Source organism: Leptosomus discolor, chromosome 12 (genome assembly GCF_034619465.1).
Source record: "Leptosomus discolor isolate bLepDis1 chromosome 12, bLepDis1.hap2, whole genome shotgun sequence".
Taxonomy (NCBI): Eukaryota; Metazoa; Chordata; class Aves; order Leptosomiformes; family Leptosomidae; genus Leptosomus; species Leptosomus discolor.
In genome coordinates this window covers 10,036,901-10,052,304 of record NC_141402.1, presented here as the reverse complement: position 1 = coordinate 10,052,304, position 15,404 = coordinate 10,036,901, and the positions used below count along the sequence as shown (strand labels likewise).

The window sequence follows — 15,404 nt, the reverse complement described above, 5'->3', positions numbered from 1 at the left end:
GTGACGAGGACTACACTGAATCCCTGGGAGATTGATTGCTTTCACTGTAAAAAAATATCTTATATCAAGATGAAATCTTTCCCAGTGCAGCTTGTACCCTTTGCCCCTTGTCCTCTCTGTGTGACAGCTTGTGAAGGGAGAGCCTCCATCCTCTTTGCAGCTACCTTTTAGGTATTGGAAAACTATGATGAGATCCCCCCCCCAAGTCACCTCTTCTCCAGGGCTGAAAGACCTAACTGCTTCAGTCTGTCCTCATCAAGTGGGTTCTCCAGCCCTTTGATCATCTTCATGGCCCTCCTTCAGAACCTCTCCAGTCTGTCTGTTTTGCTTTACCATATCGTTGGTGCCCACACACAAAAGTATTGGAGAGCAGTCTGTGCCTGCTGCTGGCTGGTACACAGAAGGAAGGAGAGGGAAGGCACAGCCTGTTCCCATGGGTCACCAAAGACCATGGTGCCTCATTCTCCAAGGTATGAAGGGCACCAGTGTTTCTTCTTGCAAAGTCTAGTTATTTCTTGTTTCCCCTCCCTAACACAGAGTATCCTGTTGACTTCTGCATTTCCTCCACCCACTGCCTGGGGGACTCCACCACAGCACAGCTTGCGCTTCCACCCTCCTCTACCCAGGAGGGGAGGTGCAGACCATGCAGCCCTTCACCTGCAGAGCAGCTTCCCTCATGGGAAGTTCTGTCTGGGTGGCTGCCTCCGCTCGTCACAGGCTAGCTTGGCTGGGGACTTGATCCCTGCCCGCTGCAGAGCGCAGTCCTTGCCTGATCTTGACCACCATGCGGCTGACAACTTCAAAGCACTGCCTAATGAGCCCTTTAATGCCCTGGCGCCCTCAAGCTGCTGGGTAGGCTTGCACAGCCACCAGCGAGCTGGGCTGACCATCAGGGCTGCAGCCAAAGCCTGCGGGTGAGGAGAGCAGGCGGAGTGCGCAGCCCTTCCTGGGTGCCTTTCCACAGGAACCACCACGCTCTAATCTAATGTTTAGCTTAATCTACTTTAATCTCCATTCTAAAATACAGTTTCAGAAAATGTGTGGTAAATATTTATATTCTGCAGACTTTGTTCATCCAGTGATGCTGAAACAAAGACCCATGCAAAAATTACAAAATTTGCAGAATGTTGGTTTCATTCTGATTTAATTGCAAAGCTGTAATTTAATAATAGGAACCTTTCACATCATGTCTCATAAGCACATTTTAAGAGCTTTCAAAGCCACTACAGAAATTCTAATTGAATTATGATGTTGTTTTCAAATAAGGGACTAATATTATTTTCTATATAGGCAAGATTTTTAAAAGCAATTATTCTTCAAATTAACATTAAAGTGCACAAAATATACAAAGATTATTTTATGTGATTAAAAAAAAAATCTTACATGGCGTGATGCATCTGTACAGAGCTACTCATATGTACGCTCAGTATTTAAAATGAGAAACAATATACTTCACAAAATACTTCAGAGCTCTGTTGCCTCTAAATAAGAAAGCTTCTCAACATTTGGTGACCTTCGAAGTTGCTCACTGGGAGGTGGGTAGCTGTCATCAGCTGCTCCTGACATAATTTCTTATCAGTAGGTAGGCAGTAATTCCTCCTGAGATCTCGCAGGAGCAGAAACAGCTCCCTTGTGTTTGGTAGGTGTGAGCTTCTACTGAATTTACTGCTCAGAGGAGGTGGAGTGAGTCAGGAATTAAATGGAAACTTAAGGCAAGAACCAACTTCCTTCAGGCAAGCATTTGAATTCAGAACTTGGGAAAGGAGCTTCTGCATCTAGAAGTCCTGAACCTGCCCCCTGAGCAGGGGTTCACAGCTGTTGCAGGACTCAGCCAGAGCTGCTGCCTCCCAAAAAGCTGAGCTCAAACTTTAGCAGGAGTTGAGAGCCAAGCTGTGTTGCCTCTTATAGAGCTGAGATATTGTGTTTGCTTCTGAGAGAGGCAGTGGCTCTGAAGCCATCCTCCTCGGCCCACGAAGAAAATTGCCAGACCAGTGGGTCTCCTGGAATTTCAACGAGGCTTCTGCATGTAGCCACTTGGCCCAAAGAGCAGCAGTCTGGGGATGCATAAGGCTAGAAGGGGCTGTCACGTGTGCAATCTGTGTGGATCTGCTACAATCAGAACTGGCAACTCTTGCAAACGTTATTTCTTAGAGTATTTCAAATTCTCAGCACTCTTCTCAGACAAACCCTCACCAAGAGAGTCTGACTTCTTTAAGGTATGAAGCTTCCATGACTGTGCTGGCTAGCAACCTCTCCTTGATAGATTTTAAGCTATTGGCTAATGTTAACCAAATGGGACAGACATATTATTCTCCTGTAAGTTTTACGATGCAGGAGCAAGACTAAGTGGATTTTTTATTGTTTCTCACAATATTATTGATGTATATAGTAATTAACTTTTGGAATTTTTCTCTGAAGTTTTTATTCTGTTGGGGTTTTTTACACACAATTAGTCTGAAATCAATGTTCTTCTTTAACCAAAAATAATTTTTAAAAGATATAATGTGTTCTAACACATCACAGTTTTGTTGCAATGAATATGAATAGTAGCTGTAGTAGCACACTGATGGATGAAGGAACAGGAAATTAGTTGGTATCAGTGCACTTCAGAACAGAAAACAGCCCTTCATTCAGAAGGCAGTTATAATATTTAGTTATATTTGACACTAAGCTGCAGGTGGTAAAATGGGCAAGAGATTTACCCAGTGAAAATTGCCTGCATTTTACAGAAATTACAAAATGTGAAAATGGAAATAAAACAATAGCAAAGCCTTTGGAAGGATGAAGAAAATGACCCTTCTCCTATTACTATTTTAAAAAAAAAAAAAAACAAATCCAAACCCCATGTTCTCTCTTCTACATCCATGAAAGAAGAAACATGTTCTATACACATGAGGGAAAAAATAGTCAAGAAGTTTCTCAAAGACTCAAAGAGCAATCTATTATCAAAATTATAGTTGCACATTGAAGTTCCACACCATCTTCAGATAAACACTGTGTCACCTTCACCTTACCTCTGCTAAGGTTAACAAGGAGCATAGAAAGATTGAAGGGTGGGGTAATGCTGCTGAGCAGAAAGAAAAGCTCTAAATAACTTTTCAGCTCTGTGACAGTGTCCCCATTTACCACCAAAATAGCATTAAATCTTAGATCAGTGAAGCAATTCACAGCCTTGCTGGCAACTAGAATGCTCATTGCTTCTTGGTATTCAGATCTGTCTGTGTCCATACTCTGCATGAAAGAAATTTGTGCCTTTCCCACTCTGATGTAGCTACAGAAGGCCTTGTGTTTGTGCTCTCCATGCTCAGTTACGGTAAACCTGTATATTCAGGGTTAAAACACCCATCTCAAAAATCCTAGCATTGTTTTCAACACAGAAAAAAACAGTAACACAACTTACTGGTGTCACTGCATGTTAGTAGTCCCCTGGTAAATACTGAGTTAGGTTCAAAGCTAGACATCTTCTAACTCCTGCAAGGAATCATTTCTAGTTAGCTGGATGATGACACTGCCCCGATAAAGCCTTTGCTTTCTGTAATGTCAGTGTTTCACTCGAATTACTCCAGTGTATGGGAGACAAAATTTTCAGAATTCATTGCCATCACTCACATAACACTAGAGATTTTGTGTACATACCTGAGGATGGTCTTAAACAACATGGTCGTGCTTGTTGTTACCTGGGAAGCAGGAAAAAACTTCTCATGCAGAAGGACATCACTTTGCAAATGCAGTGGTTTTAATATTTGATTTTAATATTCATTGGTGAATTGCTGAAACCAAACCTGGCTGTACAACTTCAGCGCAGAACTAGCAGACATACTTTCTCCTGCTCTATCCATTATCCCTCAGTAAACTTGACAGTGAAGGAAGCCACTGCAACTCCAGACTCTTCCAAAATATACTGCAAAATACACTTGTATTCAGTGTTTTTCCTGAATATTATGCAAAGTAGCCATTCTCGATGGTTTATGCTTTTTGTTAATTAAAAACAAAATAGGTGATCCTACATCATCAATTTTATATAAGGGAGTTTTTTACCATTAAACACACAGCAGAATCCTCAGGATTTACCACTTATTCTCAAAACTAAATCCTCAGTGACAAAAATGCAATTAATTTTTTCACAAGCCAAATGTTTCAATACTCTTATTCGTCTAATCCATATTATCATTTCCTTGAAAATTTGAAGCTTTTTGCTCTGGCTGAAAACAGTGTTCTCCCTTGTGTTTTCATTTAATTATTATGAAATGCAGTTACAATTATAGAACAAGTACATGTTGTTATGTGAGACAGCCAACGGTAATCCTGACTCTCATGTATCAGTTTAGAGACAACAGAGACAGTTTTGTCATCAATGCTTATTGTTCTATAGACTTGAGTAAATTTTAGATGAGCTCCACTGCGAGTTTGTCTGACGGTGAACCTCTGGTGAGGACTTGGCATAACCTGAGAGCTGCTGCAAACCGCATGAAGCCTTTACAATTAACCAAACAACAAACAAATCAGTTGAGGAATTAGTACATTGAAGGGTCACCTCAGTAAGAAAATAAACCATGTAGTCAGGGAGATGAACATTTTTCAAGCTAAGCTAGAAAAGGCAAGCTTTGGACTAATTCTAATTCTCCTGTCTGAGCAGTGGGATTTAAAATTCCTACAGAATAAAAAAAAGACTAATACCATTCTTGACAAGGAAAACTGAGGGAATGAGAACATCAATTGTAGGAATGACTGATAAAATTATTTAATTGACACTAACCTAAAGAGAAATCGAGACAAAAAGTATGATGGGCAAGTGATGGATTAAGCCTTTGAGTACACAAAGAGTCTTTCTTTTCCATCTGATATCTAGTGGAGATTAAGTGATCATTTTTCTCTGTAATTTGACAGGAAGATGCAAGTATTGTGATGAAAAATTGGAATAAAAATTACAGGTTAAAATACATTGTTTCAAATACTTTTTACAGGAACCTGAAGAACAACCTGCAGTCAAAGATAACAGAATTAAGACATTACTGTAATATTGCTTGGATGCAGATTTTGACACCTCTTGATCTAATTTTTGTAGTTTTATTCAAATAACACAAAGGAAACATTTTGTGTCAAGGAGAAGCTTCAAGTTTCAAAAATTACTTTTGGGGATTTAACAGTTGAAAGCCAAGAAATTTCAGCCAGAAGAACTTTCTCAATAAGGTAAACGAAAACAACACTTGGCAAAAATTATATTGCTATTTTCAAGGTCTATGTAGTCTGAACAGTGAGGACCAAGCTGATAGACCATCTTAAGCAAATAATAAAAAGCATCAAAAGAAATCTGCAAAGTTGAGCCTCCCATTTAAGTACATCAGCATTTAAGAATTGTGTAAAATAAACTTTATTGAAGCAGTTTTAGATCAGCGATCCAATGACATGGCCAGACTACTGCAATCCTACTGCTCCTGACAAAAGAGGGTAGAAAACAGAACTACAAGATGCAGCTTCTGCTTCTAGCCGGGATTATGAACATTATGCTACAATGAAGTAAAAAGAAATAATTTGGCTTTAAGCTGGTGAATGGTAGGTGTACTGCATTGTTTGACGGCTACATCTCCTCCACGTTCCAGTTCACACAGACACACTGGGTAAAAATTTGCAGAGAATCTTAGGCAGCTTCAGGAGAAGGAGCGGGAAGTATGGCTTGTTCTCGGCAACAGCTGTAACGCTGTTCTTACCGAAATTTGAATTTGAGGCACTTGTGGTGAATAAACTCATCTGTTGCGGAGAAAACACAATTGGCAGGGAAAAAAGGGAACTAACATTGGAATCTCTGCCTTGTAACTCAGTTTTGCACATCCCAATGCCAGCTGTAACCACAACTATGATAAGCAAACTGGAGAGACTTCATCGGTGGTTAACGAGCAAGCTGGGGCTAGTCTGGGAGAGCTGCAGCCCTGGCCTTTCACATACGGGATCACAGGATCAGGGAATGGTTTGGGCTGGAAGGGACCTTTAAAGGCCGTCTAGTCCAGCCCCCTGCAGTGAGCTGGCACATCTTTAGCTGGATCGTGTTTCTCAGAGCCCCGTCCAGCCTGACCTTGGATGTCTCCAGGGATGGGGCATGTACCACCTCTCTGGGCAGCCTGTGCCAGTGTTTCAGACACCCTCATCATAAAAAAATTCTTTAACCGTATAACCTTATAAAATACAGCAGCAGCGGTGTGGCCCAGGTGGCTTTGCCGTGACGCCCGAGAAGAGGAAAGGAGCGGGAGGATTTCACGGGAGGGCGAGGGGCCGGGCCCCGGGCTGCCCAGCGGGGCGGGGGCGAGGCCCTCCGTACCCCCCAAGCAGCGCCCAGCCCCGCCGCGCCCCGCGCATCCCGCAGTGCTCCGCTCTGCCTCCGCGGCCGCTTTACACCTCCCCCGCCCCGGGGGAGGCGCAGGGGAGGGGGGTGGGCGGCTCTCGTCCCCGTCCCGTCCCCTCCGGGCCCCCCTTCCTCAGCCCATAAAGCGCGGAGGGAGCGGCGGGGGTCGCGCAGTCTCGCACCCGCGCAGGGCGGCCATGCAGTGAGCCCGAGCCCGCCCGCCCGCCCGCCCGCCGCAGCCCCTGACCCGCCGCCCGGCACCGGCTGACGCGCCGTGAGGGAGCGGCCGCCGCGCCCCGTCCCAAGGTACCCCCATCCCACGATACCCCTGTCCCGCCGCTGCCGCCTCCTCCCCAGCGGGGTCTGGGCGCCGGCCGGCAGACTCAGCCGCCCCGCTGCCCCGCGCCGGGGTGCCCGCACAGCAGCCGGGGTGCCACGCCCCCGGAGGGCAAAGCGGCGGCTCGCGGCGTTTACCCCCGGCTCCGGCTTCTCCCCAGATGCAGAGGAGCGCTGGTTTCCTGTTCCTGACCCTCATCCTCGGGGCCGCCCTGTCGGAAACGTTCGGGCTGGTTTTCTCCGTAAGTACGGATTCCGCGGGGGGGTCCCGGCCGTCGGGCAGCGCCCGCGTCCCGGCTGGTCGGTAACGGCGAGCCTGGCAGGTGCCGTACTGAGGTACGGGGCTGGGCAAGAGGCAGCGCTCACCAGCACTTTGGGCAGCAAACAGGTTTTAAAGGAAAGATTTGGGGCTTTTGAATGCTGGCTCCTTGGTAACAGATGGTATGGCTGAGGGGGGAAGAAGAGAGTCTCATTGATAGCCCTAAATGGAATGGTGTCCCACCTGACTCAGAGAAGGTGCTGTACACACAGACTTCATTTATAAAGAGGCTGTCGTGTAAATCCAAGCAATTAAAAGACAGCATTGCTGTTTGACTATCGGGTGTTAACGTAAACTTGGAGCACAAAGTCAGAATTCCTGCCTCCAATGTGTGACATGCAGTTTCACTCCTGCGGTGTGAAATCTTCCCACCGCACGGATGTCAAGAGCCAAACCATTGCCTTAGGCAGTGAGCAGGCAGAGTTCAGCATTAGTATTTGCTTTGGTATTATTGGCTTTTATTTTTTACAGTATTTCTTGATTCCAAGCCTTCAGAAGACGCTTTCTGCTAAAAGAATGTCTGTCTGGGTGCTGTTTGCTTTGTCTTCAGAAAGTGCTGTGCTGTTCACACAGTAACACACTTGCATTTTTTATTTAAGGCAAAAGAAAAAAGGGGCTGGACTTTGAATAGCGCTGGGTACCTACTTGGGCCACGTAAGTCAAGCACTTTTTTTTATGCAGTGTTTCAAAATGCAGAAGATTCTTTTTCTTGTAAATCAGTTTGCTGTAGTGTGCTGCTCACTTTTCTGAAAAACACAGCAATTTTGTCTAAACCTGCAAGGCTGAAGAAACTCATTCGGGAGAAGACTTGTTCAGATATTTGTTACCTGCCTATTGCAGAATTGAGTTGTCTTAGACAATAACTATTCTTTTTCTAAAGCAATGAGGCTTTATGTCCAGAAGTATGTATGTATTTGAGGGGTTGGAACTAGCTGACCTTTAAGGTCCCTTCCGACCCAGATCATTCTATGATAAGTACATCTGGTTGCTCGTTGTGCTTCTGAACCGTAATTCTCATATGACAAATACTCCCCACTCCACCTCTGGAAGCGTTACATGATATCAGAGCATCTTAGATGTCAAGGGAAAAATGACAAAATGTGACACTTTGGGACTTCTCACTGTATTTCAGATTTCACCTTTAAATCTGTTTGAAAGTGGCTTTGCTACCTGGCTTTATACTACTATTTTTGTTTTCTTTTAATTAAAGCAAAACAAATTAAAACAATAACATGCAAACTCATGACTGTAAATATTAATAGTTCACTGTGAAAAATATTTAATGTACAAGGTGTTTAAAGTACAGGAACACATTGGTTTACAAAGATGGAGAATTACAAATGTAGATTATAAGAAATTGAACCGCATGCTAAGCTATCTCAAATATCTGTCCTTTTACCATTATTCTTTGGTAATGTGTGTTATTACATTAACAGTGTTTCTATATTTTCAGTCTTAGTAACACATGACAGATACTACAGATACTTCATTCTTTTTAATGAACCTTAAGGATTCCTAAAAAAAAATTAATGCGTCTTAAATGTATTAACTTGTTCTGTAAATGCCTGGAAGTATATTTGCCCCAAAGCAGATCTAGCCAAATTGGCAAAGATACTGGGGGAAATGTACTTGTCAAAGTGCCATTTGTCTAAGACTGGATAATAGGAATCATCCTTTGTTGCAGGTCGTATTGATCAGCTTTTACTGATAAAGGAAATGCCCATTGCAAGGGGGAGAGAAGATGCACCAGGGGCATGTAAGATAGTTTTACATGAATAACCTTCAAAAAGCTCTCTGCAGTTTTCTTTTAAGCAAACTCATCAGCAACGTTTCTCAAAACAGAGGAAGGAGTAGCAAAAACAACTTCCCAAGTGACACGTGAATGTACAAACTTACATTTTCTTTCAAACTTACTTGCTGAAGCTGTTACTGAATTCAGAGTATGTAGCACAGGATTGGGTCTGTAAATGGTGCAAATCATATGCACAAATTCAGAAGAAAGATTATTTTATTTAGTGACACATGAATTGCTTCTTTGTCATTTTGTACATCAAAAGTGCCCATCATGATCTCTTCTTTGAAATCCATGAAAATCAAGCACTATAGTAAAGGTTGGTGTTAAGTCAATTAATTCCTCTAATTTTTAATTAATTTATCAGATGCGGTAGATAACCACAGATCTTTCAACGACAAATATGGCTTCACTGGTAAACGCGAAATACAGCCTGATGAGGATACTGAAGCAGGTAATGAAGTTCTGAAAGCCAGTATTGTTGATTTGTTTTTTACATTCAGTAATTGATTTACTGTTATTGGGTTAGGTAACTACCTGGGTACAAGGCTTGTCCTGCTCTTTAGCAAAAATCCTAATAAACACATGAAAGGAAGAAAAATGAAATTTGGCAGTTCAGCATGCCCCTTGTACATGGTCGTAGTTTGGTGCCTAGGGAAAAATACCACTGTTGTGTTGATTTTAAAGTATAATAGAACATATCACTTTGTATAAACCTAGGATTTTTTCTTTTTGTATGTTCAAATAAGTATTTCAGTTGTCACCCTAGACACTCAGGAGTTCATTATTTTCAGCAAAGTGAGCACATAAAGGACTGTTTCAGTAGGGAGGAATACAGAAACTGGCACATATTTTTTTTATTCTGCTACACCAGAGCTGAAACTAGACCTTAGAACTGCATGGTGCTGTTTATGCTGTAAAAGTCTTTACTATTTAAAAAAAAAAAAAAAAAAATCCATGTTAAGTCTCACCATATTACCTATGGAAGATGGATTGTTTTCATTAGAAGATTGAGAACCTGGTCAAAACTCAAGTCAGGTCAACATGTTGTTTTGAGGTTGCTTGTATCAGAATGCCGTAAATGGCTATGAAAAGGATACAGCTGCCTTCTACCTTCATTACCCAGAGCTGGGCTCGCATGATATGCGTCTAGACTCCCTAGCAGCTGGTGCTTTTAAGATTTAATTTGAACACCTACTTCAGAATGATCTCTAGAAACTTCTAGAAAAACCTCTTAGTTTCTCCTGAGGAGAAACTAAACCTGCTGCAGACATCTGAAGTGAGCTGGGATGAATCTCTCCTTTAGCCTGGCAAAGAGCGACGTGCTGCTCACGGCCAGAGGTGCTCACGCTGCTGCACTGAGGGGGGAGGCAAAGCCCCAGCCCCAACGCTCTCGCAGGTGGCTGTAATTCCGCCCAGCACAATGCAGATGTAGCCAATGCGAAATCAGGTCATCAACAAAAGAAGTGTCTTTCATTATGTCATGGACATAATTTAAACAATAAAAATAATAATTTAAATAATATAAACTTTTAATTTAATTATGTCATGGACAGAAGGGTACCATTAATCCATTTCTTAGCTGTTACCACCTCAGAATGACTGCTGGTGTAGCTGGTGCCTAGTGATAGAGCAGAGCGCTGGGTTTTGGTTTGGGTTTGTTGCTTTTTTTTCCTGTTGGTGGGTTTGGTGTTTTGTTTGTGTGTTTTTAAGAAAAAAAAAAAAGGGGGGGGGGTTGTAGAGCCGACTTCCTCAAACACTGGTGTCAAAATAATATTGTGCTAGCCAGAAACCATGTGAAAGGAACGTGTTTGTAACCTGACAGTGCAGCTCATGTGGCAGCATGTTGCCATTTGTGGGTATCCTGCCAGCTCCTCTACAGGAGTATGTTCTTTAGGGGTTATAGAACTCTTTTGCCAGATGCTGCTGCACCTCCACAATTATAAGTAAACCAAACTTGTCTGGATGGGACCCTGAAAATTATATAACTGCCTCTGTTGCGAGCCTCATTTAGATGCTCTTCTCTCATCAAAAGTTTTCTTTGAAGCTGAAGTTTGTTACAGAGCTCCTATCCAAAGGAGATTTGAATAGAAAAAATGGATAAGATAGTTAGAATTCTTACTTTAATTGGAAATGAAGGATTTTTTTTTTAGTTAAATTCTGCTGATTATTTACAAAAGTATCTCAAAATGGCACTATACATACACAGCATTACTGTAAAAGAATCCATGCAAAGGACTGCACTTGCTCCTTGAAGGAATGCTGCAAAATTGGCAAGTTCTCCAGATAACCTAGGACTTGCAAGCTGTATCTGTTACATAACACTGGGTCCAGGGGAAAAAAAGTCTATGAGCATAATCAGAAAAATCTTTAAATTCCAAGAGCATCACTGTCTCTTTACTAGAGTGTGCAAGTAACTGCCTATTCAGAATTAAGATCAATAGCAGAGCATATAGAAATATGTATGTACAATATGCTGAAGTCACTAAAGAAAAGTATTTATCCAATAAATATTACATTTGTAATAAAATCTGGGTCAATACACTACTAATATAATAATGATTAGTCATAAGAGAAATCCATACCAGCTTAGGAGGGAATAAAAATTAAATTAAGGAAAACTGCAAATACAAATATTATCAATATAAGTAATAAAAGCATGTTTGTCAGTTCAAAGACTGGAAGACAGGACTTTCAGATGCATTCTTAAATGCTGACTTTCTTTATGCCAGAAACCCCTGTGTCCCTTACAACTCCCCATCGATGTTTTTTTTTAGTTGTGCCACAGAGCTCAGTCTGCCTTCTGACCTGTTTGTCCCTGGAGGCCTAGATCTTCTCTTCTATTGTGGAAAAACTCCACCAACACTTACCTGCTGCAAAGTCAGTCTTCCAGGATATTTTCTGAGATTAAACACATCCCCTATGATACCATTAAGTGACAGTATTCTCAGTGATGTAATAATGGACTGTCAGTCAGATACTGGTACCCATCTGTTCTGTTGGCAGAGAACTAAAACTTGGGGAAATTACCTACCATTTGTTCTCTACTATCTCTAATATAGAACAGTTCTCCATCCTGTTGATAAAAAGCAAGATGTCCCCCTTTTTCTTTTCTTTTTTTTTTTTTTAATAGACACAGAGAGCGCACTTCTCAACCTCCCAAGTGCACTAACAAGCTCCCAGGGAGGTTGATAAATTGGGCCATTTACAAAGCATCAGGAGGCCTATTTCCCCCAGATCAAAGAGGAGTGTATCGTATTAGATACACATGCAAAATGTGCCTTTCTGAGCTTTTAGTGAAGTCCACGACCTAGCTTTTGGGCTACAAATCGCTTCTGTATCACTTGAGTGGCTTATTGGGAGCAAAGTCAGACTACATGAAGAACTCTACTGTTTTGCAAAGCTGATGAATTTGTTTGCAGAACTTACCTTTCCCTTCAATCTGGTGGACACAAAGGAGAGAGTTGAGAACAGGTAACTCTTTTCTGCAACAGAACTCCTAAGGCCTTAAAGACCACAACCACTGAGGTGTCAAAGCATCTCTTGTGCAGCACTAGCATGCAAGGCTGGGCAATTTGGATTCTGGGAGCTTCAGTTGCCTACCTTAAGGTGGCTTTGCTCTTCATGAAATGAGGTTTTCCATTAATGATTTTAAGGAAAAAGAAATTTCAAGTAGCTTTTTTTTTCACAGAACTCATAAACCTAGACACAATTTCACATAAAATAGATCTTTATACCATGTTAATATTAAATAACAATCACCTTGTTTTATAGGGAGTCTTGGAAGACCGCTGGCTGATGAAAACATTGTGCGCACAGTAATTGAATTTTTGACGTACTTGCATCTTAAAGGTTAGTGAATACCACTTCAGTCTTTCACGCTGCCTGGTGTGAAGTTTACTGTGCAGACAAGACTACCCTTGAATGTAAAAGGCCGCTGCCAATTTGAGTGTGCAAGACCTCGAACATCATCTCTGGCTGGGGAGAGGAACTGTCAATTCCATCTTAGTGCACACAGGAACAGGCCTGGTTTAGAGAGTGCAGGCAGTCCTGCCAGACTGCAGGTCACTGAGTATCCGGCACAGCAGGGTTCTCATACTGTTTGATTACTCTGGGCACTGTGGAAATAATAACAGCTGCTACTAAAATTGTGTGGATCCAGCTTTAGAAGAGTTGAAACATCAGATTACATCGGAGTTAGTATAAAACAATTCAATAACAAATTAAAATAAGACCTGAGTTTAATGTCAAGAAAAGTTGGTTGAAATTCTGAAACACTTGTTAGTGACAGAAGAAATACATCTCCCTTTCTGCATGTGTTCAACAATAAAGTCACATCATCAAATTGCAACAACACTAAGCTCAAAATGCTGCTAGTAAAAATTCTGTGGGGTCTCAAAATGGTGACCACAATTGTAAAGCTGAGCTTACATCTGGTTCTATAAGAACGGTAACTATATTATAGCATTTGGTGAAGAAGAAATCTGTCTGCTTCTCAGTTTTTATTAGTTTTGCTTTTGAAAAACCGCCACAATTCTGAGCTTTTAAAAACCTTCTTTAATCAGCCCTTCTAGAAGTGTCTACAAAATGTTTAAAACTATAGTAGTTTTATAATAATGTGAAGAAAACAACAGGAAGGAATAAACTTATTTTTACTACAGATGTTTGAGAAATCCTCTGTCTCAGCACGCAGCTTAATAAATCTGTGACTTCTGTATTCTTACCTTTGTGTACAATAAATTATAAGCAATTTTGTGGCAAGTCTACGCTGTAGAATAGTAACAAAGGACTGTGTGTTACATTTATATTTTAGTTTCATTATTAAAAGAGACTTTCAAGATCTGTTCATTTTCTGTGTATCTAGGAAACAAAATTCTAGACCTCTGGCATAATTATCTAAATCATTTGTATCCACCCTAGCAAAATGATTCTCACTACTGAAAATATCAACCCAATGTTTACTGAATCAACTTTGCATTTGAAACAAAACTCTTTATGGTTAGGGGCCTGAGATAATTCAAAGTAGATTATTAGCATGTGTATTTACTGTGGACAAAGCAGTGGCTTGTTTGTTGTGCCACTGTGAAGAAGGAGGAGCCCTAAGCACTCCTTTACCCTGCTGTGTGAGCCTGGGAAGTAAAACCAGTACCTGGATACAGCAGAAAGGCTGTGAAACACGTTGAGCTCCAGCATGCCCTCCCTGAGCAGGCTAAGAAAATAAAATGCATCTCCTAGAAATACAAATTACTTCTTCCCCGGGACTGATGAGAAAAAAATGCTGTATTGTAACTCTAACAATTCCGTGTTTGGGATAGTGATGACAAACAGCTGTTTTTATTCAGAAAAGATGGTATTATCATCTGTCCTCCTAAACCCAGGAATCTCCAGATCATATGAAATAGCTTTTCCCTGAGATAGTTCTTGAGTTCCCAGGTTTCAAGAGACACGATGTTATCGTATTATCCCTTAACCAGATTTATTGGCACAAACTTTTACACAAAATCAGAATTGTAGCTTCAGGAGGTAAAAAACAGACATTATTACGGTACACACACTTTAACATTTTTGCTCCAGTGAAACTTTTTTACATTAAATATACTGCTTTAGATATGTTCCTTTGAGGGGACTGGGGAAACTCCCACTCATGGGATTCAGGTTCAGGGAATGGTTATTCAGATTAGCCTTATGTTTCGATCTGCAAGATAAAGTGAAAACTTTAACCGGTAATCTTGGCACTAACTGAAAGTGGCCTTTGGTGCTCTGTCTTGAAAATTGCTCCCTCCAGCTTTAAAGGCTTCCCATGTAGGGCAGGCTGTAAGATGGCAGCCATCATTGGATAATTTTAAAACTTTTGAGATGCTGGGATCCAGCAATATCAATTAACATTATAAAATTGATACAATTTCATTGTCATTCTGTCACTGCTGTTTCTAAAAAGGTGAAATTATAGCAGGAAGATATTATTAATATTCAAAAGAAAAAACAAAACGTTTATAAATTAAAATATCAAAAGCTCCAGGATTTGCCTCTTGTAGTTAAGAAAAGAAAAATCTAAAAGTGTATACTACTAAATTTGGATGTTGTTACTTAATTGCTAAGATTAACATGCATGCATACTTACGTACTAATTTTTTTTTTTTTTCTTTTTTGCAGAGGTGGGAGCGCTTGACAAACTACCTTCATCAGAGGAAACAAATCAGTCTTGAAGAAGAATGCATTTTTATTTTGTGGTAGTGTGGATTTAGAGTGAACTCCAACCAAAAGGTCCAAATGATCTGAAGATGAGAAGTATTGTTTGCATTAATCTGATAAATGCATTCTGCCCTTTATTTGTTTGTTTGTAGGTTTTTTTGTTTGCCTTTTTTTTCCCTCTCCTGTGATGTCATAGTGTAAAATTTTGCCTTGGTAAAAATTTTCAGTAGGTAAATGATAAAATAAAAATAAAGAGCAACTGCATTGTTCCATTTTAAAGTTAAATACATACCAGCACACAATATGTCATGTACAAAGCCCAAGTTAAATGGTAAGATTACACTGCACTTGTACTCTGCTAAACTACAGTAAAATAAAACATAAATAGCACATATTGGGTACTTCAGCTAACAGAAAAAGAACAGTGA

The 15,404-nt window shown here is 41.0% G+C and overlaps 1 protein-coding gene across 3 annotated transcripts; it reads left to right on the top strand.

The window, feature by feature from the left end:
• Positions 1-6,834: 6,834 nt before the first annotated feature.
• Positions 6,835-14,990, top strand: GAL (galanin and GMAP prepropeptide). 3 transcript variants are annotated; one of them, XM_086472298.1, is made up of 6 exons: positions 6,835-6,915; positions 7,592-7,646; positions 9,152-9,246; position 10,344; positions 12,559-12,636; positions 14,938-14,990. In XM_086472298.1, exons 1-6 carry the CDS (start codon positions 6,835-6,837, stop codon positions 14,988-14,990), a joined length of 363 nt encoding a protein of 120 aa, XP_086328424.1. The 3 variants fall into 3 exon arrangements, with proteins under 3 accessions (XP_086328424.1, XP_086328422.1, XP_009948900.1); XM_086472296.1 differs by lacking the exon at position 10,344 and adding an exon at positions 8,677-8,748 and having other exon boundaries at positions 9,152-9,238; XM_009950598.1 differs by lacking the exon at position 10,344 and having other exon boundaries at positions 9,152-9,238.
• Positions 14,991-15,404: the final 414 nt, after the last annotated feature.